The sequence below is a fragment of the Phaseolus vulgaris genome, chromosome 2, assembly GCF_000499845.2.
Source record: "Phaseolus vulgaris cultivar G19833 chromosome 2, P. vulgaris v2.0, whole genome shotgun sequence".
Lineage (NCBI taxonomy): Eukaryota > Viridiplantae > Streptophyta > Magnoliopsida > Fabales > Fabaceae > Phaseolus > Phaseolus vulgaris.
Window position 1 is genome coordinate 49,353,100 of NC_023758.2, and position 25,346 is coordinate 49,378,445.

General features: G+C 33.7%; 2 protein-coding genes across 5 annotated transcripts in view; one reads left to right on the plus strand and one right to left on the minus strand.

The window, feature by feature from the left end:
• Positions 1-15,583, plus strand: part of LOC137813029 (intermembrane lipid transfer protein VPS13-like) — a 51,301-nt gene extending 35,718 nt beyond the window's left edge. The window contains 14 exon segments of the mRNA XM_068615304.1: positions 65-338; positions 3,748-3,861; positions 3,930-4,013; positions 8,793-8,843; positions 8,931-9,110; positions 9,188-9,501; positions 9,614-9,970; positions 10,063-10,126; positions 10,375-10,521; positions 10,895-10,999; positions 11,083-11,193; positions 11,278-11,382; positions 14,202-14,271; positions 14,419-15,583. Coding sequence (XP_068471405.1) covers positions 65-338; positions 3,748-3,861; positions 3,930-4,013; positions 8,793-8,843; positions 8,931-9,110; positions 9,188-9,501; positions 9,614-9,970; positions 10,063-10,126; positions 10,375-10,521; positions 10,895-10,999; positions 11,083-11,193; positions 11,278-11,382; positions 14,202-14,271; positions 14,419-15,122 — 2,680 coding nt within the window. The 3' untranslated portion in view covers positions 15,123-15,583.
• LOC137813030 (intermembrane lipid transfer protein VPS13-like) overlaps positions 1-21,341 on the minus strand; it is a 30,836-nt gene extending 9,495 nt beyond the window's left edge. Inside the window, exons 1-6 of one of the 4 annotated variants that reach the window (XM_068615306.1) lie at positions 20,791-21,341; positions 20,536-20,613; positions 20,203-20,312; positions 19,941-20,034; positions 18,434-18,477; positions 11,469-11,526 (exon numbers count right to left, since the gene is read on the minus strand). In XM_068615306.1, the coding sequence (XP_068471407.1) occupies positions 11,494-11,526; positions 18,434-18,477; positions 19,941-20,034; positions 20,203-20,312; positions 20,536-20,613; positions 20,791-20,881 (450 nt within the window). In that variant the 5' untranslated portion in view covers positions 20,882-21,341 and the 3' untranslated portion in view covers positions 11,469-11,493. Of the gene's footprint in view, positions 1-11,468; positions 11,527-17,733; positions 18,478-19,940; positions 20,035-20,202; positions 20,313-20,535; positions 20,614-20,790 lie in introns of those variants that run through there. The other 3 variants (XM_068615309.1, XM_068615307.1, XM_068615305.1) reach the window with 3 other exon arrangements.
• Positions 21,342-25,346: the final 4,005 nt, after the last annotated feature.

A 25,346-nucleotide genomic window follows, 5' to 3' on the forward strand; every position in this document is an offset into this window, starting at 1 on the left:
GACTGGCACACTTTTACTTTGTCTTCTATTTATTTCATTCTTCAACTTCTAACATGTGACACAGGGAACTGCTTGTTTCAATTTGTTATGCTGAATCTGGATGGCAGTGGTCTGGAAGCTTTTTACCAGATCATCTGGGTGATACACAACTGAAAATGAGGAACTTTGTTTATGGAACATCAAACATGATACGGGTTGAAGTGCAGAATGCTGACATATCCATGGGAGATGAAAAAATAGTTGGAAACATCAAGGGAAACTCAGGGACCAACTTGATTCTTTTGTCAGATGATGACACTGGGTATATGCCATACAGAATTGATAATTTCTCAAAAGAGGTCTGTCTCTAATTTTTAAGTTGCATTACTGCTGTAGTTGGAATTCTCAAATAGTTGAACTGTTTTATATGATTACTAAAGGATTACCATTTTTATAATAAGATCAGGGTGTTTGCCCTTTTTATATGCATGCTGTTGAGTTTGTTGAGTCTTCTCTAGATTTTCATCTGAATGCGTCTATCTTAATATAACAGCATAGTGTTAACCTACCAGGTGACATGAGGTACATATATCACACGGGCCATTTGGTTTTGTTAAAAATCACTGCTTTAGGAATATTATTGACTAAGTGGTCTCTCTATTCAACTTCCTCTAAAGTCATTCTTGGTTAGTTACATGGATCACACAATGCCATTTAGTCCAGTTTAAAAAAGCCATGCAATCTACTCTTCTCCATACGTGTCCAAACCACATTAACCATGTAGTATGACCAAATGCTACATCAATCTCTTTTTGTTTGTGTTAGAGATATGACTTGATTATGTTAGATATATGATGTGATTACATAACATAGGGAGATATGATTTAGTTTAATAGGGAAATATCTTACAAATCTTTCCCATTATTAGGTATTGATTTTGTTCATTATTATTGTATTTCTTCTTCATTCTAAATAAGAGTACTTATTTGTGTATAGATCACACAATTACAAGCAATCCTCTCTATGGTATCAAATCCTTGGATTTTTTTCCCTTCTTCGGTGTGACTTACTGCTGATAAGCCACACAACCAAAACTTTCACCCTCCAGTGACCAATTTTATTCCCAAATCGCCTTACACACGGCTACTAACTGATACATGTAATTCACACACCCAATATATTGGTTCACTGCTTCTTTTCCAACATGCACCTTTCTCTAACGAATTTGTTTTGTGGCTGTTTGGTTGCTGTTAGGTTCAATGTGGTTTCCCTTGGCTATTTGTGTTTGTTTTGGTGTGTTTAATGGCTACTCCCCACTTTTGTTGTCTTTGTTTTGATGTTCACCAGTGTTCCTCTTATTTTTTATGAAAAATCACTGGAAAAGCCAGCTACACCACTTGGGCTGCTGCTTCTGTTCAATTGTGGTTTTAAGGACAAGGCTGCGATGCCCGCTTGACCACCAAAATCATGAATGTTGGAAGTGGACTAATGCCTCTCTATGTAATATTCTTTTTTTTTTGTGTTGCTCCCAACCTCCAAACATAGTTCTAGGCTTTTAATACTCTTGTTGATGCATGGACAAAGGCCGATAAACTATATTCTCTCTCATTTATTAAGAATAATATATTTCTTTTGTATTTCAATAATGAGGCAATTGGACCTATAAATACGTGAGCCTGTTGGTTATTTTAGGAAATATAGAGAGATAATCTAAGGAAACAAATCCCTATAATTATGGGATTGTTTTTAAATACATAATCCTAGTATTATTAATAGCAAGATACACCTATAATAAAGAATAAAATTACAAGAAAAAACAAAAAACTTCAGTGATGAGTGGCACGAATTCGACATATTCTAATGATGTTCATTTCTATAATGTCATCACTAGCTAAACAAGCATTAAATTTGAAAACATGGACATGCGAATGTATCTCGATAAACTTCACACCTTATTGCAAAATATTCCACCTTGATAAAGAGACATTTCACAACTAACCTTGCTATAGTTCAAAATTAGATTTTATCAAGACACATTGCTCCTAATTGTGACATAATCCAAGAAACTCCACATATTTTCGGATTCTAGTGCCCTTGTCTGACAATCATCCTATCTTGGAGGACATGGTGGTTGTTAAGGTAGTTTTCATTGCAACTACTATAAGAATTGGGGACACGTTGAAGAAGACTGTCAAATTGAAGCTAGGGAGTAGCCATCAGTATGGGCCCAACTCAACACTCCTATCTTTGTTTTAAAAAATAACTTATGCTAAGCATCACTATTAATTTTGTCATCTGAGCTAGTTTGACACCTTAAAATCCACCAATCATTTGTCATTACATGAAACATAACAGAAAAGAGAAAAGAGAGGAATACAAAACATGGGGGACCAAACCAAATCTCATGTAAGAAAAAGGAACACAACCTATCGATAACACTAAATATATGGAGTTTCCTGACTAGTAATTATAGTGGTATGGTCTGATAATCCTCAAGCCTTCATATCCAATGCCTCATTTTTTGGACCTTGGATCCTTGATTGTGCTTGCTTCAAAGTCCTTTTAGTGTATGTTTTTCATTTAGGTAAATATACTCGTATAAAACAATTGACTCATCAATTAAAATTTTACAATGCAAAAGAAGATTTGTCCTCCCAATTTTAGTGTTTTTCTAAGCTCACAATATTCTTCATCATGCTTCATGTGCAAAAATCCCTAATATGTATTTTTCTTGGTTACTCTTGTAGCAATAAGGACTACAAATGTTTCGCTCCACAACTTCAATTGTATTTGATCCCTATATTGATGTTTCTTTCTATTAAAATATTCTCTCTTTTTTCACTGTTAAAGATATTTCTCTAGATGTTCCACATGTACTTTTAGCCTAACTTGTTGCTCAGGTTGCAACAACACCTTTTATTCCTAGACATCCTCCACTACTCACATGTCAATGACACATCTTCGTCTATAGTGTGATTGCCAACATTGGGGTCACCTCTTTGGCCTGACCTCTACCTCAATGGTAGCAACGATAACATGTTCTTGTTTGTTGTTTGCGGGCACCAAAAACTTAACTCCCAAGATCAGGAGCTCTGAAACCAACTTGAAATACGTAGGAAACAAAAACTAATTTTACCTATAACAATCACAACAACTACAAACTAAGGGTTTCAGTTTGCTTAGGTGTTTCTTCGATAGAGGTGTTGCCTAATCATCACTTGACATTGTCGTTTCTTAGCGAAAGTATGCCTTTCACATCTTTGCTTAATTGGGCATGCTTGATTGTCACCCAAGTGACACTCCCAAGGAGCATTATTTTATTGTGTTAATGATGCATAAATAGATAATATTTTGTTTCGTCTAAATTATTATTTCAATAAATACAAAATGTTTTTGTATTGTGATTTTCAACCTAAGAAATTTATTATTCTATATCAGTTCATTGAGGCATGTTTAGTAGAAATAATTGATCATTTCAATGAAATATGCTTCTTGAAATATAAAATAAATGGTTAATTTTAGAAAAAAAATTCACGAATTAATACAAATGTCACTATCAGATTATTATTACACATTAAATGTATTTTTTTTAATTTACAAACAATTTCAGAAGTCATTCTGCATAATTTAGAACACTTTACATTGCATTAATGGAGGAAATAGTATGAATGTATTGGTTGTATTTGTGCACTTACTAAAGATATGCACCAAAAAAAAATCTTATTTTGGTGTCAATTGAAATCTTTTTGTTATTTTGGTACTTTTTAGAGATTGCGAATATATCAACAGAGGTGTGAAATGTTTGACACAGTCATTCACTCCTACACTTCTTGCCAGTACACTTGGGATGAACCCTGCTATCCTCGTCGACTTATTGTGGAGGTAATTTTTTTTTCACAAAAAAGAAACTTCAAATTACTTGACCCTAAAAATGATAACCACAATTGAAGGTACCTGGAGAGCGTGTTTTGGGATCATACGACCTTGATGATGTTAAACAATATATGCCTGTCTACCTACCATCAACCTCTGAGGTAAACCATTTAACATTTTCTAAGTCGTTTTTTCTTTTGACAATATGTTCTTTTTGTGCATCATTTATTCAGTGCATGTTACAAATCTTTGGTGATGATCTCTTTTAATATCTAAATAGTAAGAGTGTTTTATTTCCTTTATGTTGAATGATTTTAACATGTTACATGCTCATTAATATTGAAAATATTTTAGGTGTAGAAGGGGTAGTTTTTTCCTTTTCCTTTAATATGGTATCTAGAACATAGGGTTAAGGTTCAATTTTTATTGGTGAACCCACTGTTCATTGGAATTTTCCAACCACCGCCTCGCCGGATTTGCCATCGAACCCTTGTGGGAACCGATGCCGGACCCTAGCTAGAACTGCTGCCGCCAATTGACTGGTGACTGAATTTGTCCTTATCCTCTATGGCTTCTTCCGCTTCCGTTGCCACTGTGGCTTCTTCCACTGTTGCTGCCACTATGGCTTCTTCCCATTATGTCGGATCCGTCTATTTATACTAATTATGTCAATGTTCATCTCTCCATTGACAAATTGGATAGAACAAATTATGAATCTTGGACCTCAGATATTAAATTATGGCTTAAGAGTCTAGGTTATGTTGATCATCTTACCCATCCCAATGTTGCTGAAAATGAGGTTTCCCGTTGGTTGAAAATTGATGTTCACTTGGGCACAAAATTGACATATGTTATGCCTTACATGGTCGTCCTCCTAAATCTGTTGTGCTTGCTCCTGTGCAACCTTCTACAGTGGACCATACTTCAATTGATACCCCAAGCCAGCCTGCTATTTTCAATGAATTTCTTAAATGGTACGAGGATCGTAAGAACCCTAGTTCCACGACTTTTGTTGCACATTCAGTTACATCTTTTGTTGGCCTCACTCGCTGTACTTCCCTTGGCCCGTGGGTTCTAGATTCAGGTGCCACAAATCACATTACTGGTAATCAATCTTTTTTCTCTTCCCTATCTACTACGGAATATTTACTTTCGGTTACCATGGCCAGTGGATATAGGGTATTATTAATCTCTTTCCTTCTTTATCTATTGATAATGTTCTTTATGTCCTTGGGTCTCCATTTAACTTATTATCCATTAATCGTCTCACTCGTTCCCTTTATTGTGTTATTTCTTTTACCAAAGATTTTGTTTCTTTACAGGACCGGAGTTTGGGACGGATGATTGGCACTGGATGTGAGTCTCATGTACTTTATCAACTACAGATCTTTGTACATGTTGGCAGGGTTATGGATTCTCCATCTCTCATTCATGCTCGGTTGGGTCATCCTAGTCTTGCCAAGATGCAGCAACTTGTTCCAAGTTTGTCTAATGTGTCTAGTTTATCGTGTGAGTCATGTAAGTTAGGGAAGCACATTCGTAGTTCTTTCCTAGTAGTGTCTCACAACGTGCCTAGTTCACTTTGACATTTGGGGACCAAGTCGTATTAAGTCTAATTTAGGATTTCAGTATTTTGTTACTTTTATAAATGAAAAACCGTTCTGAGTTGTTTTCTATATTTCAAATATTTTACAATGAAATTAAAAATCAATTTGGAATTTTCATTCAAATTTTGCGTAGTGATAATGGACGTGGGTATCTTTCTCGTTCTTTTAAAAAATTTATGTCTTCTCATGATATTCTTCATCAAACTTCAAGTGCTTATAAACCTCAACAAAATGGGGTAGCTGAGTGCAAGAATAGACATGTTGAAACAACTCGTACTATTTTAATCCATGGTGATGTTCCTCAGCGTTTTTGGGGTGATGTTGTTCTTAGTGCATGTTATCTCATTAATCGCATGTCATCTTCAATTTTAGATGACAAAATTCCTCATTCTATTTTATTTCCACACGACTCTCTCTAGTCTTTACCTTCTAAAGTTTTTGGGTCCACACGCTTTGTTCAAATTTTAGTCCTAGTCTTGATAAATTATCTCCTACGTCACACAAATGTGTCTTTTTAGGGTTCACTAGATCACAAAAAGGATATAAATGTTTCTCACCTTCTCTAAACCGTTATTTTATTTCAGCAGATGTCACCTTCAATGAATCTTCCCTTTACTTTTAGTCCTGCCCATCTCGTTGTATGCCTTCATCTAATTAAGTTAATATTCTTCTTGTTGTGCCTAGTGCACCTAAAGATTCACCACCGCCACCAACTCTTCAGGTGTATAGTCGTCGTCAAACGTCTTATCGTCCATCAGATGACTCTTCTAGTGCCAACACCTCATCCCCCTCCACTTCCAACAGTTGAACCCTAATCTTCCTATTGCTATCTGTAAAGGTATACATTCTACCCGTAATCCCTTTCCCCATTATATTGATTTGTTGAGTTACCATAGACTATCTCAACACTTTTATACCTGCCTTTTGTCTATTTCTTCTGTCTCCATTCCAAAATTTCTAAGTGATGCCTTAGCTCATCCTGGTTGGCATCATACCATGCTTGATGAAATGAATGTGCTTCAGAATAATGGAACTTGGAAACTTGTTCCTTTACCATCTAGGAAATCTGTTGGTCCTGATGATACTATTGATCGTCTCAAAGCTCGTCATGAGGCTAAGGGTTATACCAAATTTTTGGTTTAGACTATGGTGATACTTTTTCTCCAGTAGCAAAAATGGCTTTTGTTTTCTTATTCATAGCTATGGTTGCTTTTCGACAATGACCTCTTTATCAACTGGGTGTCAAAAATGTCTTTCTTAATGGGGATTTGCAAGAAGAAATTTATATGGAGTAACCTCCCGGTTTTGTTTCTCAGGAGGAGTCTTCTAGATTGGTATGTAGTCTTCGTAAATCCTTATATGGCCTGAAGTAGTCTCCTAGTGCTTGTTTCGAAAATTTAGCAATGTTCTTCAATAGTTTGGTATGACTCGCAGTGAAGCAGATCATTAAGTTTTTTATCGTCACTGAAGTGCTGCATGTATCTATCTTGTAGTATATGTTAAAGACATTGTTCTTAAAGGCAGTGATCACCATGGCATCTCACAAATAAAAGAACACCTTTGTCAACACTTTCGGACCAAAGATCTTGGCAAACTCAGATATTTCTTCGGGATTTAGGTAGCACAATCCAATACTGGTATTGTTATCTTTCAAAGAAAATATGCATTGGATATTTTGGAGGAAATTGGGTTAATGAATTCGATATCTGTTGATACTCCCATGGATCCCAATGTCAAGCTTCTACCCAATCAGGGGGAGACTCTTTCAGATCCTGAGAAGTACAGGAGATTAGTTGGAAAATTGAACTATCTCACTGTTACTTGTCCTGAGATTTCCTTTGCAGTCAGTGTAGTGAATCAATTTCTTAATTTTCCATGTGAAGATCATTGGAATGCAGTCATTCGTATACTGAAGTACATTAAAGACACTCCTGGAAAAGGTTTGTTATATGGTCATAATAACCATACTAAAGTCGTTTGTTATTCAAATGCTAATTGGGTTGGATCTCCATCTGATAGAAGATCAACTTCCGGTTATTGTGTCTCCATTGGTGATAATTTGATCTCTTGGAAGAGGAAGAAACAAAGTGTTGTGGCGAGATCTAGTGCAGAAGCAGAATATAGAGTTATGGCCTCAGCGAGCTTATTTGGCTTAAACAGTTACTTAAAGAATTGAAATTTGGAGAGGTCACTTAAATGACACTTCTTTGTGATAATCAGGCTGCTCTTCGTATTAGCTCAAATCTAATTTTTCACGAAAGGACCAAACATGTTGAGATTGATTGTCATTTCATTCGAGAAAATATTATATTGGGAGATATCAAGAGTGGGTTTGTTAATTTAAATAATCAATTAACAGATATTTTTACTAAACCCTTACGAGGACCTAGGATTGATTACATTTGTAACAAGTGAGTACATATGATCTATATGCACCAACTTGAGGGGGAGTGTTAGATATTATAGATATTGTTAGATATTTCATATTTATGTAATGGGCTTAACCCATATGTTTCTTTTCCTATATAAACATAATCCTATGTGTTTAATATGCACAAGGGATTTATCCTATTCTTTCTTTTCCTTTAATACTCTCCATCATTAGCCATTATTAGATTTACCTTTATTATACTTTGAATGACTGTAAATAAAAGATTTACATGTGTGATTAAACACACAATTCACAAGAATAGAGAATATTTTTAATATATAATCCTATATTATGAGATATCATCCAAAAATTTTAATATCGTATTTTCTAATTATGCTAATTGGTACTAAGTAATAGTACTCATTGGTTCATTCTCTCTTCATGGTATCATTTTTTTTTTCTCTTTGTGCTTATCAGCTCTTAATATGTAATGCACTCATTCCTTGTGATTTACATAGTGAAAAATTCTACATTTAGAATTTTTTATATTGTTAGATATTTTTAGTCTTGGTAATTACGCAATTCTAAAATTTACATAATTATGGTAACTAGGAAATTAGTTATAACCCATCTTTATTTTATTTCTATTAAAATAGGTGCAATGCCCATGTTAAAACACCAGTATTTTGTCTTTTTCTCCTACTTTGCAGCATCTCTTATCAATGAAAAAACAACACAAAGAGTTGTTCGTAAGGACACCTGTTTTCAATAATTATAGGAGAGGTTTTGAAAGTTGATTTAACAAGCTGATCAAAGCTATTTTGTTGATAAGAATGATATTGTAGTTGGTCTAAATACACATTTGAATTCTACCAATTTTACAGATACAAAATTCTTGCACTGATGTCTAGGTTCCATAAATTTGATTTTCTAATGTTAGCATATGCAAATATTGATTTCAGAAGCCCGAGAGGACTTTCTATTTATCAGTACACGCAGAGGGAGCAACAAAGGTGACTAGAATGTAGTTAGATTTCATCTTATCCGACCTTAAAAAATACATTTCTTGACCTCATGGTTATTTATGCATATATTTTCAGGTCCTTAGTGTTCTTGATTCAAATTACCACATCTTTAATGACGTGAAGAAGTCAAGTGTTGTGCATGCTACAGAGAAAAGGTTGTATGATCAAAATGTAGTAGGGGCATCAGAATACAAGGAGAAAATATCAATTTTTGTTCCATGTATTGGGATTTCACTGATTGATTCATACTCACAGGTAACTGAACTGACAACTTTCTTTTCAGGATCTCTGCTATTCCACTATCTCTGTTAATTATACTTTTATTTATGTAGGAAGTGCTTTTTGCCTACATTAAGGATGTTCAAATGAATCTACTGCAAAGTTTGGATAGGCAATGTCTTTCCTTGATGATATCATTCTTACAAATTGACAACCAATTGCGCTTTACTCCATATCCAGTATTGCTATCCTTCGATGGTGGATACAGATCTGGCCAAGTTGATAATTTGAAGTCTAGGGATGATGTTACAAGAACAAAAAATTTGAGTCAAATGAGCAGCTCTTCTGTTCCTGTGTTATGCCTAGAAATATCAAAGTGGAGGAAAAAAGACATTTCATTTATTTCATATGAATACGTAAAATTGAGGTTTCTATTTTCTAACTTTGTTGCATGTTTACAGTTTACTGTTACTGCTTTGATTTTTTGTTGATTATGTACTTTGAAGTCAATTCTTACATATTATGCTTAATTTTTGCAGAATAGAAGATTTCCGTCTTGAGATTGAACAAGAAGTCATATTGAGCTTGTTTGAATTTTTCACAAATGTCTGTTCAGTGCTGCAATATGGAATCATGCCATCTTCAGATCACTATGATGGAGCATCTCTAGAGAATTCATCCTCATTTGTTCAAACTAGTGAGAAATTCAGATTAAGTGCTGACCAATGTCCTCCAAGAATTGCTCCGATGTTCAATGGAAAGCATAAAAGGATTGCATCTTTGCCTTCCATTGTTCCAATTGGAGCCCCATGGCAGGAGATCTATCTGTTGGCCAGAACCCAGAAGAAAATTTATATTGAAATGCTTGAATTATCACCAATCAAGTTGACTTTAAGGTCACTTGCTCATTTTAGGTTTTTTCCAACTGCAGTATTCAGTTTCTACGTGTACTATTTCTGAGAAAATGACATAAATTGTACAAATGCAGTTTTTCCAGTGCCCCATGGATGCTTCGAAATAGGATCCTGACACCCAAGGAATTTCTCATCCATGTAAGTAGTATTCTATTTTTCTTTTTGAAGTAATATTGCACTGTTAAAGTACCAATGAGAGTTGAGGCCTAGTTAAGAATATATGACCAAAGTAGTTCTTATTAGATTTGGGCAATGCTTTCCTCTGGCCACCAAGAAATGTCTAGTTCTGGAAACTTCTTGTACCAAATATTTAGTCCTGGGCATGAGGGGGGGTGATTAACACATAAAGTGGTTATTCTTTAACAGCTTATTTTTAATAATTACAGAGAGGTCTTATGGCTCTTGCTGATGTTGAGGGAGCACATATTTATTTAAAGGATTTAATCATTTCACATCATATGGCTAGTTTGGAATCCATTCAGGAGATTCTAATTAGGCATTACAACCGCCAACTACTTCATGAGACTTACAAGGTATAAAAATGATTTATATTTCAAAGTCATGTATCTTCATTATTCAGATTAGAAATGCTAATTATGCATGAATTCCCAAAATCATTAAAATCTTGTCAATTATCTGTTAACTTTTGTAACATGTTCATTCTTTCTATTAATGTATCTCATATATTGACAAATTTAAATTGGGATTGAAACTTTTTAGTTGAAAATATTTTAGCTCCTATTGGAATGATTAATTTTCTTATAATTGAATTGTAAGGTTCCAATGAAACATAATGAGCTAATTTTTTTAAAATTATTACTTACTATTATGTCTTAATGTATTGCATTAAGCAGTCCAGTTTCATATCTGTATAACACAACTTTCCACTGTTTCCTAAATTTGAAGTTGTTTGGTTCGGCTGGTGTCATTGGTAATCCCCTGGGCTTTGCAAGGAGCATGGGCCTTGGCATTAGAGATTTCTTGTCTGTGCCTGCAAAGAGCATTGTGAGGGTAAATGTCCTATATGCTGCCCCTTTTTATTTACTTATGATATCCTTGCATAACTATTTTAGCACTATTGGATCAATTTACAGAGCCCTACTGCACTTATCATGGGCATGGCTCAAGGCACCACTAGTCTTTTAAGCAACACAGTGTATGCTATTAGTGATGCAGCTTCTCAATTCAGCAAAGCTGCACGCAAGGTGTTTCTTGGTTTGATTTAATCAATGTTTGACTTGTAAGATTTAGTTATTTACTTTAAATCATTGGTAGTCTATTTTGTGTAGGGTATTGTTGCATTTACATATGATGATCAAGCAGTTTCAAGGATGGAAAAACACCAGACAACTGTAGCTTCTGACAGTAAAGGTGTAATTAATGAAGTCTTAGAGGTATGTCAATTATTTCATGTTTAATCTTTCCCAAAAATGTGTGTCCATTTATGAACGAGAGTACGGGCTTTAATGATCTTATCTAACCTCTCGTACTTGTAGTGGAGTTCTTCAAGATACACTCCAGTACCTCCTCGAATGCACCTATTAAATTTATACTCACTTGAATTAGCATTTGGAATTTAGAATTGATTTCCCAACAAATACATGAAAATAACTAATTCCAAGTGTTTGTTACGGATTGTTAGGTTACACATAGAGGAGTTAGTTAGAATTAGAATAGTCACGAGTTTGTTATTTGATTTGCTAGTTACATATAAATAAGAAAGAAGGAGGGGGGAGGGGCAGTGTGTAATATTTTTGTAGATTGAGCTTTAGCTCTTTGTGAAGGGAAAGCCCTTGAAGGAGAGAGTGCTCTCCTATTTCTTGTTCTTTTCTGTCTATTCAATAAAAACCCTTCTTTTCTTCTCTTCATAATACTTTGCCGGATCTGAAAAACAGAGAGTGAGGAAGAAAAGATGGAACAGAGAATGGAGGGAGTAGAGAAGTTTATCAGCGAACAGGGGAGATGGAATTCGTAAATGAGAGCGGAAATTCTGGGGTTGAAGGAAGGCATGTTGGACCTGAAAGAGATAAAAGAAATGCTGCAGGACATCAAGAAAGGAGACAAAATGTCTAAGGGAGGAGAGAAATCTGTTAGAACGGACACCAAGTAGCCTTCTAGACTTGAAAGAAATTAAAGAATTGCTTCGGGACATCAAGAAAAGGGACAGAATGTCGGAGGGAGGAGAGAAATCTGTTAATGGTGAAGAGAAGAAGACCCAAGATGTGGGAGAAGGTCCAGATATGAAGAATCACACCCTCTGCAGCGAAGAAAAAACCAACAATGAAGTGAGATTTACAAGAGAAACTGAAATGATAAGGGCAGAAGGGGATGCATCAATAAAGGAAGTGAAGACTATGTGCTATAATGATCTTTTTCTTGATAGTCCAATTATAGAGCTAACCAGTAAGAAAGTTGAAGGTGGAGATGCAACCAAGCATCATTTTTTCCCAAATTCAGATTTACTTCATATGCATAAGAAATCATTGTGGGATCAAGATTTTATAATGAAGGTGGGTAGAACATCAATGACATAAGAATCTTGGAATTTCAACTTACTGGGTACAAAGACTTTTATACAAAACCCCCACTCATTCCCACCACCACCTAAGCGTCCAGACCTGAATTTGCATGCAGTAGCCAATGGGTTCCCTCCCTAAGATAGACAATATCAAAAAATACTTCCAGGAACCGTAGATAAAGATCATGGTGTTGAAGATGAGCCACGGAGACAAGGTTCCACCGTTCCAACCTTGAGGACAAGGTTGTTTTTTGGAAGAGTGTATGGTTAGGTTACACATAGAGGAGGAGTTAGTTAGAATTAGAATAGTCATGAGTTAGTTACTTGATTTGCAAGTTAGTTACTTGTTCTTTTCTTTCTATTCATTAAAAACCTTTCTTTTCTTCTCTTTTTAATTCTTGGTTCCTAACACGGTATCTCTCCCTATTCTTCATAATTATTGTAATTGAGCAAATAAGATATTTGTGGTTATTATTTTATTAGTTTTAGTATAATTAAATATAGTTAGTTTGCACAGATGTTAGCTTTTACATCTGTTTAGCTATTATTAACAATAGCTATGATGTTAGCGGTGCTTATATATTAGTCTGTAAGACATTAGCTATTATTAACAAGTGTCATGAAATAATAAGAGTTTCAATTTGTTCCTCTTGTTCGTTTTCCTCTAAGATGATATCTAGACATGTTTTTTCGAGGATCCATCTTCTTCAACTCTAGGGTTTGTCTTTGTTGCCTTCTTTTGTGATTTTGCTCTTGCGTCTCATGTGATTTTCTCTCGTGACTCTTGTGTTTTCACTCTCGTAATTCTTCGTGGTTTTGCATTCACGACGTCTTCCTCTGTTCCTATGGCTTCCGCTTCGTGATCATTTCCAACCTCCATTGCTAAAAGCTTGATGACTCGAATTATCTTCATTGGCAACAACATGTTGAACCATTAGTCAAATCACACAAGCTGCTTCAGCGATCTGTTGTGAATCTTGTGGTTTCACCTTGTTATCTCACTGAAAACAATCGTACACTTGATTGTGTTAATCTCGAATATAAAGCATGGGAAGTTTAGGACCAAACATTACTTGTTTGGCTTCAGTCTACTCTCTAAGTTCATTCTTTCTCGCGTCCTTGGCTCCAATCTGAGGTTTCGGAGAAGAGCCATTTTAATTTTAGTATGGTGCTTATCCTTGCCAACATCTCTTGTGAATTACATATTCTTTGAAATTAAGTTTAGGTCTAACTCAATCTTACAAAACTGGTTCATAAGATGATGTAAGTATCTACTTATCTTCTGTAATTTGGTTATATCTCTAGTTGACATAAAATTTCCAATACATTTCCTCACATTAATAATAGGACATTTCTAACATGAAACTAGACATGGTTGTAGATAATTCAGTTAGTGTTCCAATGACTAGACAAATCTAACAAACTTCTTTAGTGTAGGTTATGGTACCATCTTAAAATATGGTTTTGTAGGGTTGAGTAAGACATTTTAAATTATATGTATTAACAGTTTAACTTAATATAAGGAAGTGACACTTATTATACGTAGCGTCTTCTGCCTGTGCAATTTTGGTATTCTGCATTTCCACCACTATATCTATTCCTGCTTCCATTTATTGTCATTAATGCTATTTATTCGAAGTTTTTTATATGATTTTGTTATATTGATGTTTTTCTGCTCACCTATGTTGTTTATAGGGACTCACTGGTCTTCTCCAGTTTCCTGTAACAGGAGCTGAGAGGCATGGTCTTCCTGGTGTCCTCTCTGGTGAATCAATTTGAATGAATTGTTTATAAGTTTCTTAAATATTTAAAGTAACATTAAGAATTGCCAGTGGCAATTGTTGCTTGAGATGAAGTATTCTCTTTGCTTGGCTACTGACCGTGTTTTCTTTTTCTTCTTTCTTTATTGAAGGAGTTGCATTAGGGATTACAGGACTTGTGGCTAAACCTGCTGCTAGTATACTTGAAGTAACGGGAAAAACTGCTCTCAGTATTAGAAACCGTAGTAAACCCAGTCAATTAAGACCGCAACACTATAGGGTTCGGCTTCGAAGGCCACTGTGCCGTGAATTTCCATTAAAACCTTATTCGTGGGAAGAAGCAGTTGGAACATCCGTACTTGTGGAAGCTGATGATGGTTTGAAGTTCAAAGATGAGAAGCTAGTGGCTTGCAAAGCCCTTAAAGAAGCTGGAAAATTTGTTGTCTTAACAGAAAGATTTGTACTGATTGTTTTCAGTGCGAGTTTGATGAACTTAGGCAAGCCTGAATTCTGTGGCATCCCTGTTGATTTGGAGTGGATAGTTGAATGGGAGATTGGATTGGAGAATATAATACATGCGGACAGTAGTGAAGGGGTTGTACACATAGTTGGTAGTAGACCAGAGTCCTTATTAAGACAAAATCAGCATTCTCCCAAGGGAGGTAGTGGTGGCAGAACAAGATCTGTACGTTGGAACCAATATGCCACTCATCTTCCATTTCCTCAGACAAATTTGGAACTGGCAAGTAAGGAAGATGCAGCCAATTTGTTACAGATTTTATTGTCTGCTATCGAAAAAGAGAAAGGTAAAGCATGGGACTGTGGGCGGATTCTGCATCGTGCTAGAATGAAATAGGTTTATTATGTCTGTATTATGGAAATGTAGTTTCTACCACTAAAATTCAAATCTAGATTGGCATGCCTTTTTCATAAATTGGAATCACCAAGCTTTCTGGCTTTGGGGAGGAAAGAAGATAAGCACTTACATACATGTCTTCATTCACATTTGATAAACGAATACATTTGTTTGCGGCTCTTTACAGTTTTAGGCTCAGAGTCCCCTTACCTACCTACATTTGGCCTCCATGCCGTTCTGCTTCCTCAAAACCTTCCAGGTCTAGAACGAAGGAAACATGGAAGGAGGAAGGAAATTTTTATGTAGAAAATCAAAGCAATGAGCAAACAACTTAATATGTTTTGTCCTAGTTAAGCATTTGTATAGCAAAGAATTGTGTATATTTTGCCGTTACCATTTTTTTCGGCGATGTTAATATTACCAACGATTGTGTAAATATTATTGTTTAGATTTTTTAGTAACTCCCTTGGTTCAATAAGATTATTTATTGTCTAAGAAGATTTGTCCTAAGCTACTACGCAATTTTTTAAAGGTAAATCTTTTTTAGAGAAAGATTCTTAAAAAGTATAAGTATATTTTTTCACAAAAGAAAAAAAAAAACTGCTTTTAAAAGGAAAAGTTCTAGTTTTTTTTTAAAATGAACGGCAGGTTTTAATCTCTATTCCCCTTATAGAACTAATCTGGGCTGTATTGTTTGGTTTGATTTCTTATTAAAAATATGTACAAACTAAGAATAAAAATGATATGTTTTGGATATAAGAATTATTTAATCAAACTACACTATTTGTGGTTTGTTTTAGATCTATCTTGTAACTTTATTATATAATATTGTTAGTACATGTATTTAATCTTTTTTTTATATGACGTTATAATGTTATATGAAAACTTTTACTCTCTACTTTAATATTATATACAATACTGAATAATTTGTTTAAACATATTTACAATTTTTTATTTATTTGTGGGCAAAGGAACTATAATAAAATATAAAGGTAGACGGGTGTATATGTTTATACAACAACAAAAATACAAAGAACAAATGTATTTATATTGTATTTATTGACATAAATAATAGATAACTTTTAGGATCTATAAGTTTCACAATCTACTTGTATAAGTATGTAATAAATTCAAAACATAAACAATAAATTGAATTTCTTTTGTATTGTTTTCTTTCAATACTCAGTTATTTCATCATATAGCAATTTTCTCCTCCAATGTTAATAATACAACATTTATACTATAACGGCAACACTTCCTGCACTTTATTTATATGTTAAAAATAGTGTTATTTTTCTTTGAGATTATAACTATAAATGAAGTTAGACACATTAAGTTTTCTTCTCAAATACAATATTTAGCATATAGTTGAAATTAAAGATAATATAAGATAATAATGATAAAATGACAATACAATAATAAGAGGTAACAAGTAGTGATGAGAATAATATTGATGTTAATCATGGTATTGTTAATAATAATAATAATAATGATGATAATAATGACAAGATGAAATGAAATGATGCTGGTGAATGGTAAAAACAATGATAAAAAGTGATGATAATTATTACAATAATAATGACAACGACGTGATAATTGTTTTGAATGAAGATAACATTATAATAACAAAATGATAATAGTAGTAAACATGACCAGAAATGTGAAAGTGGTGATAAGTGTTTTGGTAACAATAGTATAAATAATAGTGGTTAATCATGGTGTGGAGGTGTTGGCAATGTTGATGGTTGGTATGATAAATATGATTAAGATAATGAAAACAATATATTTGAGAATTATAAAACAATAACCAAATATATTGGTGGTGAAGAAAACAAATTATAATAAAAAAGGTTAAATAGTCAGGCGAAACAACTTCCAAATATAGGTTTCGTAGGCTATATAGTATCTCAAACGGTAAAGGAAAAAAAAAAAAAGAGGATCATAGTTTTATTCAAACTTGGAACTTCTAATCATAGTTTTTTGGATTGTAATTGTGAATTAATTAACTGATTTAAATAAGATTCATTTAACTGGGTTTATTTACACTTATTCATCGAACTGGTTTATTTAGACTTTAACTGTTATTTTTGTTAAATTTTAGATTTTTAGTTAGAAAAATGGTTTAATTCCTTGTCCAATAACTCATTTATTAAGACTTAATGGAAAAAAAAAATATCTTAATAACATTAAATGTGATAGATGAAGGTATAGAAAGATTTGATGGAAGAAACGTGCGAGTGAGCCTATATTAATCAAAATTCAAGTTTCTTTACTGAATAAAAACAAAAAATCTGAATAAAAGAATTAGAAAATATAATCTACAATATTTTATAAACAAGTTTGGAAGTAAATAATCTGAAAAAAAAAGGGAAAACAAAATTTAAAATAAAATGGAAATAAAAAATCTGAAATTTCTGAAAAAATGGACACTGAGAATTTGTGGACAACATCAAAACCACAATCTAATTCCAAGATTCAAGGAAAGCAATAATTTGAGTTAGGCTAAGTCTAACAAAAAAAAATTGTAGCTATATTTAAGCTTTTATATTTATATCCTCTATTTTGAAAAAATGGAAACGAAGCAATGAAAAATCCAAATAAAGTGCAACCATTGAATGAAGTAGTGGAAAGTAGACTAATCAAATGGGATAAGTTTAATTGTGCTCCTTCCAATCCTTTTCACTTAACAATTTAAGGTTATGTGACTATTCAATTCTTTCATCAGTTGGTGAAAGAAAAGTAAAAAAGAAAAGGTGATGAATTGCTGATTCGTATCAAAGGTGCAAAATTACACTAATCGCGACGAACCCATTGTTCTCCCATTGTTGGCTACCAACGACCCTAATATAACTGTCGCAGGTCATCATCAACCCCCATATCACCAACACTAACCCTCCCATAATTGTCCGACCCTCCCATCATTATTGTTAAACATCCCATTACCATCCTCATTGTTGAGCTCCCATCACCATCAACATCATTGAAGCTCCCATCAACGTAACCAAAGCTCCAATTGCCACCACCAACACTCCTTCATCGTCACCAATTGTTGAGGGTATAACCAAACTGGTTCCTAGTTTGACTGGTTGAGCTAGCCCAATACGGTTTAAAAAAATGCACTATTAACACTTTTAAGTAGATTGAATGAGGGCACATTACAAATGAAAATCATTCTTGAGCATTTACCAAATAAGACAAGCTTACAGGACCATGGTCCTTGACACCTAGGACAAACTAGACTAGATTGTCAAGAACACACTAGCCTAGGCATAAACAACAATAATACCTAGTGAAAAAATAAATAATCCTACCTTTGTAGTGACATGAGAAATGAACGATTGCCCAGCTTGACTACCTGCAGAAAAAAACCATTAATAAAAACCAAATATACAATTATTTCACCTTGACAATAGGTTGACCAACACATGGATTAGCACAAGAAAACAGGTCAAAAATTGAAATTTAATCTTGTGGAAGATTATTAAATTCTCAAAAGTTTGTTAGAAAGAGGAGAGGAAAGTAAAAAGCCATTGGAGGATAATGTATCCTACTGTTCTCTATAGCAAAGCATGTAACAACATAAAAAACATTTTCTCCCAAATCATTGTTTTATAGGGATTGAAAACCGAACAAACCGACTAGCCAGTAAATAATAAAGATTATTGGTCCCCATCTTGTCTTTGAAAACATATGGATTGATCACTACACATTCCTCCCCCGTTAAGAAGAGAAGGAATTGACTAGGACCTACTAAGTTTAGGGCTAAGCAATTAGAATTGAATTGAATTATTATGAAATTGAATTTTAAAGGTGATTCAACAGAACTGAACTAAATAGTATAATGGTAACAGCATCACGGTTTTAGTGAATTGAATCAAATTAAATTATTCTAAATTTAGAATTGCTTGAACTATATGAATGGATTGAATTACTACCAATGGACATTTCATTTTAGAATATTTTCCAATTTCATAAGTTATAGTCCAGATTAGTTCAAACAGTTTTATATAAGAACAATTCAGTCTTCAAAAATTAAACTAATACAACAATTCAGTTTAATTTTTTTATACAATTCAATTTAGAATCAATTTAGTTCAGTTCAAATATTTTTGAAAGCCCTAGATAAGTTTCGTATAAATGAAGAAATTGAAATTCATACACTGACACGAGAACCTAAGGTTAATAAAAGTCCTTAAAAAAGATTCATTGATAAGATATACTGGAATTGAGAAGAAAACCTACCATGGAAAAATGGAAAAGGATGTCAATGTTAATTGTCATTTAATAAGTAAAGAATAAAAAAGAACCCAGTGTACGAGGCTCCTGATAGTAAGGGTTGAGGATGGTAGATGTAAATAACCTTAGCCCAAAGAGCAGAAAGGCTGTTTACAGGATTTGAACACATGAGTCAGGTCACAAAGCAGTAACTTTATTGTTGCACCAAGGCTCGTCCTAATTTATGTTAAGTAATGAATATAAAATATTTTTTTAAAACAGATAAAAAAACAAGGTTTCAATATGTCAAGGCAGTGTAGCCACAGGGACAGGGCGAAGGTGCTTTATCAAGAAGTTAGACCTCAAGAATTGACATCATACAGAAGAAAATTTTAGTTTTTACTTTTTTGGAATAAGAGGTAAACCCTTCTTCAGGCCTTCCATTGAAGTTATAAATAAATTCCCTATCACTCAAATCAAGGTTCGATACAATCCAAAGCCTTATTTGGAGCTTGACAAGGAAATTTAATTTTTCTTCTTACATATAAAATAAATAAAATATATCTGAACATAAACTCTTCGAATCGAAGTTAAATGGCTTACCACACACCCGTCTGGATAATTTCCCCAACTCTGCTGCTGCTAGCTTGGCCTTTTTTCCAGCAAATTCTCTTTTTTCAACAGCATCAGAACTCCACTATAACAACACGTATAAACTCTACAATAAATATAGTACTTACTACAAATGATACAACTGAGAATCTAAAATTTCTTTACTATTTTTTTCATTAATGGTTACAAGTATTGGTTATAGGTTGCTTTTGAAAGACAAGCTTAGACACAGAATGCTGGAATTAAGAAGTACCTCTTGATCACCTCGCTGTGATGCAGAAATAAAGACATCCTCTAAAATTATTATAATGGGGTCCCAAGGCTTTTTCCATGGAATTTTTATGCTTAACTTTCCAACTCGACCTAGCCAAATTTTCAAGCTGTTAGGAAAGAAAAAATAGGAGTTCCAAAGAATTTTCCAGTACACTTCTTTCAATCAACCACTTTATCAGAAAAAATTAAAAACAGAACAGAATAGTTATAAATAGAATACAAAGCGTATGGAGTAGAAAAACAGGTCCAGATTTTTTATGGAAATGAGCTGCATTTGTTAGTTATATTTTGTAGGAGGAGGAATTTGCTATACCTTGTTTTAGTGCAAAGGGAAGCTGGAGATAATCAAATGCGTCAAGTATTAGCTCCACATTTTCCAATAGTACTTCCTCTATGAAATAATAAATGTCTCAAAAATCAGTTCGCCAAGAAAGAGGGGAAGCAGCATTGGCATCAAATCAACGTAACACTAGGGTAATTCCAACACGCACTAACATACTCCCAAAAGTTTAGTATCAAAACATAGGAAATATAATTACTGAATAAGCACAACGAGTAAATCACGTACCGAGCCTAATCTTCAGCTGCTCTTTCTGGATATCTTTGAAATATCGTCCCAAGTAACCCAGAAGCAACTGATGAACCAGTCCTTCAAACATTGCTGGAGAATTATCTTCGCAGTTGCAACATTACTATCTTAGTTTGATTTCACTCAAATCAAATACCAATCGAATATGGTGTTATAGATTTTCGTGTTTGATATCGTTGTAGTGATTCGAGCGATGATCGTTGTGGGCGGAAGAAGGGAGCAGAGAGAGAAAAGAGGAAGCCAGTGCTAGTTTTGAATCGAATAGAAAATGGAATACGCTACTTTTTCTGTTTTATATTTATTTTCTCTCTTTTGTAGGGTTTTTTCGGGTTTTCATGGTAGGAGTGACACGTCATTGGCGCTGGAACCCCGCGTTGGCTGAGGCGGGTAAGGAAATGGTAAAGCATTTCTTCTGCCTGCACAATTCACATTCTAAGTGTGAAAGTTTAAAAATCGAGCAAGCGGGCTGTCGGGCCGGCCGGCACTTGCGATGTTAATTGAGCAAGTGTACTGGGTGACCGGCCGGCAATTGCGATGTTAATCGAGCAAGCGGGCTTTGGGCGGCCGGCACTTGCGATCTTAATCGAGCAAGCGGGCGTTGGGCGGCCGGCACTTGCGATCTTAATCGAGCAAGCGTAGTGAGCGGCCGGTACTTGCGATGATAATCGAGCAAGTGTAGGTGGCGGTCGACCGGTACTTGCGATGATAATCGAGCAAGTGTAGGTGGCGGTCGACCGGTACTTGCGATGATAATCGAGCAAGTGTACGTGGTGATCGGCCGGTACTTGCGATGATAATCGAGCAAGTGTAGAGGGCGGCCGGCAATTACTTGCAATGATAACCGAGCAAATTTGGTAAGCGTTCGGCCGGCACTTGCGATGTTAATCGAGCAAGCGGGCGTTGGGCAAGCGGGCGTTGGGCAAGCGGGCGTTGTAGACTTGGCCGAACGACAGAGATGTCGAGACCTTTGGAGACTTAACCAAACGACCGAGAGGTTTGTAGACTTGGCCGAACGATGAAGATGTCGAGACCTTTGGAGACTTGGCCGAACGACAGAGATGTCGAGACCTTTGTAGACTTGGCCGAACGACAGAGATGTCGAGACCTTTGGAGACTTGGCCGAACGACTGAGATGTCGAGACCACGGGTATTTGGCCGACGGCGGAACCCCATTTCAATTAACGCTCAAACCGAGATCAGTGAAGCTAATCCATCATTAAGAATTAGGTAATGCAACCCTAAGCGGTACCCACCTCGATAAACAGGCCCAACAAGGAAGGCCCACTAGAATACTATAAATAGCGCACATCCCAGAGAGTAAGGTATGTCATTTATCACTCTGAGAGCTGATCACCAGCTTTACTGACTTGAGCGTCGGAGTGCCTTCGCAGGTACCCCACCATTCGGTGTTCAGCCGAGGCCGAGGGCCGAAGGAGAAGCAGGAGAAGCAGGAGGGCGAAGAGAAGCCCAGCTCACTACCCAGTCACCTAATCGACCGAAGGAAGGAGAAGAAGACTTCAATAGTTCTCTAGGTCCCATCTCCCTAGCAGGAACAATTACTATTTTAAGTCTTAATAGTGTTGGAAATTTCTTTTTTGTAATTTTTCATTTTTAAAACTTATAAACATAATATTTTGTATGTGTATGTTTCCTTCAATATTTTAATGTATTTTTTAAGTTAATGTTTCTATTCATTATTTTATATTTATAAATCTTCAAAATAGTATATTTTTAATAAATTAAAACAATGACCTTTTTTAAAAGATATTATGAAATTTATCATGGTAAACAGGTATTTCTTTGAAGGTTAAGAACTCAATGGTCATGATTTGCCACTAGGAATTGGCAAGGTATTTCACCTTCATTTGATGAAGCCATGACTATAATAATGGTATGTGTACCTGTATGGATATTGGGGACTGAGTAATGTTGATCCATATAATCATGATGGCTGTTAGCGGTTCAGCCTCAATCCATTTAGTAAAGTAATCTATGCCAACCAACAAGAACTTGCATTGTCCCTTTCCAGGTGTGAAAGGTCCGATAATATCCATGCCCCACTTCACAAATGGCCAAGGGGATAGGATATAGTGTAGGTGTTATGGCTTTTGGTGCGATAGGGTGCCGAACTCCTGACACTTTATACATCTTTGAACGTATTCGGTGCAGTCCCCTTGTACGGTCGGCCAGTAGTATCCGGCTCTATGCAGACCTGCGATCACTAGGGTCAATCACCGGCATCCGAGGTATTGTCCGCTTTGGAGGTCGGTGCTCCGTCACGGTTTTGTCCTTAAAAGGCGCCTCGAAGGGTGAAGGGAGGAAGGAGTATATAAACTGCCCTTGACCTCGATTCCTGAGCGATGTGGGACTGTATTGGCATACGGGAACAAAATATATATATATATATATATATATATATATATATATATTTGATATTTTAAAGATTATATACATCTGCATATTCATGTTGTATCACTATGTTAATGTCTCTCTTACATAGTATTAACAACGTATCAGTGTCTGAATTAATTAATGTGTGTACTAAATAATTTTAAAAAGGGTTATGATATTTTGACACTCATTGCTCCACCTTACATCCACAATAAATATTAATATTTGTAATAAAAAAAATTAAAAAAAAAACACCTTAATGAAAATACAAGCCAAATACAAAATATTTCAAAATTAAAAAAATTATAAATTTTTATAAATAATTAAAATATTAATATTTAGGGTTTAGGGTGTAGGACGGAGTATGAATGCCAAATAAACATTTTTGTTTTAAAAACTGAAGAAAAAAAATAAATAACCTATTTTATTTCATCTAGTGGAGCAAACTCTTCGAGCAAGGACACAACACTGGTCTATTAACTGCACTATCTGCTGTCACAATCCTCAACGTTTTTCAAGTAAAAAAAATAAAGTATTTATCAAGCCATATGATTGGCTTGGTTTTTAGTTAAAAAAAATGATTTAGTTTGATTTGAATATAAAAAAAAAAAAATTGAATCAAACTTAATAAATTTTTGTGGTTTGATATGAATTGGTTTTTATAGTTACATAGCATAATTTTTTATTTATTAATACATGTATTTAGTTTTAAATTTCTAGTCTAATGTTATATTATAATAAATATTTGTTTCATTATACTTAAGTATTCCTGTTTTTAATATTATGTATAATATTAAATAATTTGTGACATAATAAAAAAAATTATTACTAAAAGAAACTATAATAAAATACAAGAACATAATGAATATGCTTTTATGACAAAGAAAATAAATAAAGAACAAATTATAACTTAAACATGCTGTGTTTTTCATCACAACTTTATAGGCATTAACTACATTATACATATTAAAATTTCTTTCAGCACACAGTTTTTGAATAATAGGTAATATAATAATGTTTAAATAATTAATTTCGGTTGGAATCGATTTTAATATAAGACTGTAAACCAAGCAACTCGATTTTGAAAAAAAAAATCTAAACTGATAAAAAAATTGATTTTAATATATTATCAACATTTTTAGATTGATTTTCAATTATGTTTTTTAATTGGTGATACCTAATATTTATGTATTTATATCAAGTTTTTTTTTCACTTTTTCCACTAAATATGTCACAATATCTTTTTAATTAATTAATATTATATATATATATGTATTTCAATCATAAAATTAAATATGCTTTCATATTATATTTATTAATTGTTTTTTTTTATCTTTTACATAATATTTGGTTTTCTCTTTTTAATTTTTTTAATGTAAAAAAAAAATTTAAGTAAGAAAAAAAAATTGTTGTAAGCATGAAAAGTAACATGTCGTAAATGAATGTTAAGAAAAAATTTAGTATATTACAAATCAAACTATATATAAAAAAAAAAAACACATTAAGCTCTTTAACAAATTACATTGAAAATGTTTTGTAGAATGATGTAATACTACACTTGTATTTATTTATTTTATTTCTTCTTGCACTTCAACTATATTCAATTGATGTTAAAAGTTATAATTTCTTTAAATATAATTAAGTGGAGTGGCAAAAGTAATCTTAATATATATATATAAGATAATAGTTTCTGCAAAACTTAAAATCATATTAATTATATTATTTTTCATGTGACACGTGTTTGTTAACATAAATTTTATAAAAAAATTTATTAAAATAATATAATATTGCTCTTTTAACCCATTAAAATAAAAGTTTAGTAATACTTAATTGTTGTATAAAAGCTATAATCATACATGTTTTTTAACCAACTAAACTAAAATACTAGTCAATTATTCAATTAGAATACTTATTACACAGTGTTTTCATAAATTAATTTTTTTTACTTTTCTATAAAAAAATGGTTTTGTGATGTGATTAAAAAAAATGGTTTTTCACGAGGTTTAAAATCATGAAAAACTCTCACTGAACAATTAAAATTATCTTATTCATCCATTTTTAAAAAAATTCACTTTAAATTTAATTTAATTTTATAAAATTGGTTTATAAAGTGAGATTTATATCAAACTATATATTATTAAATG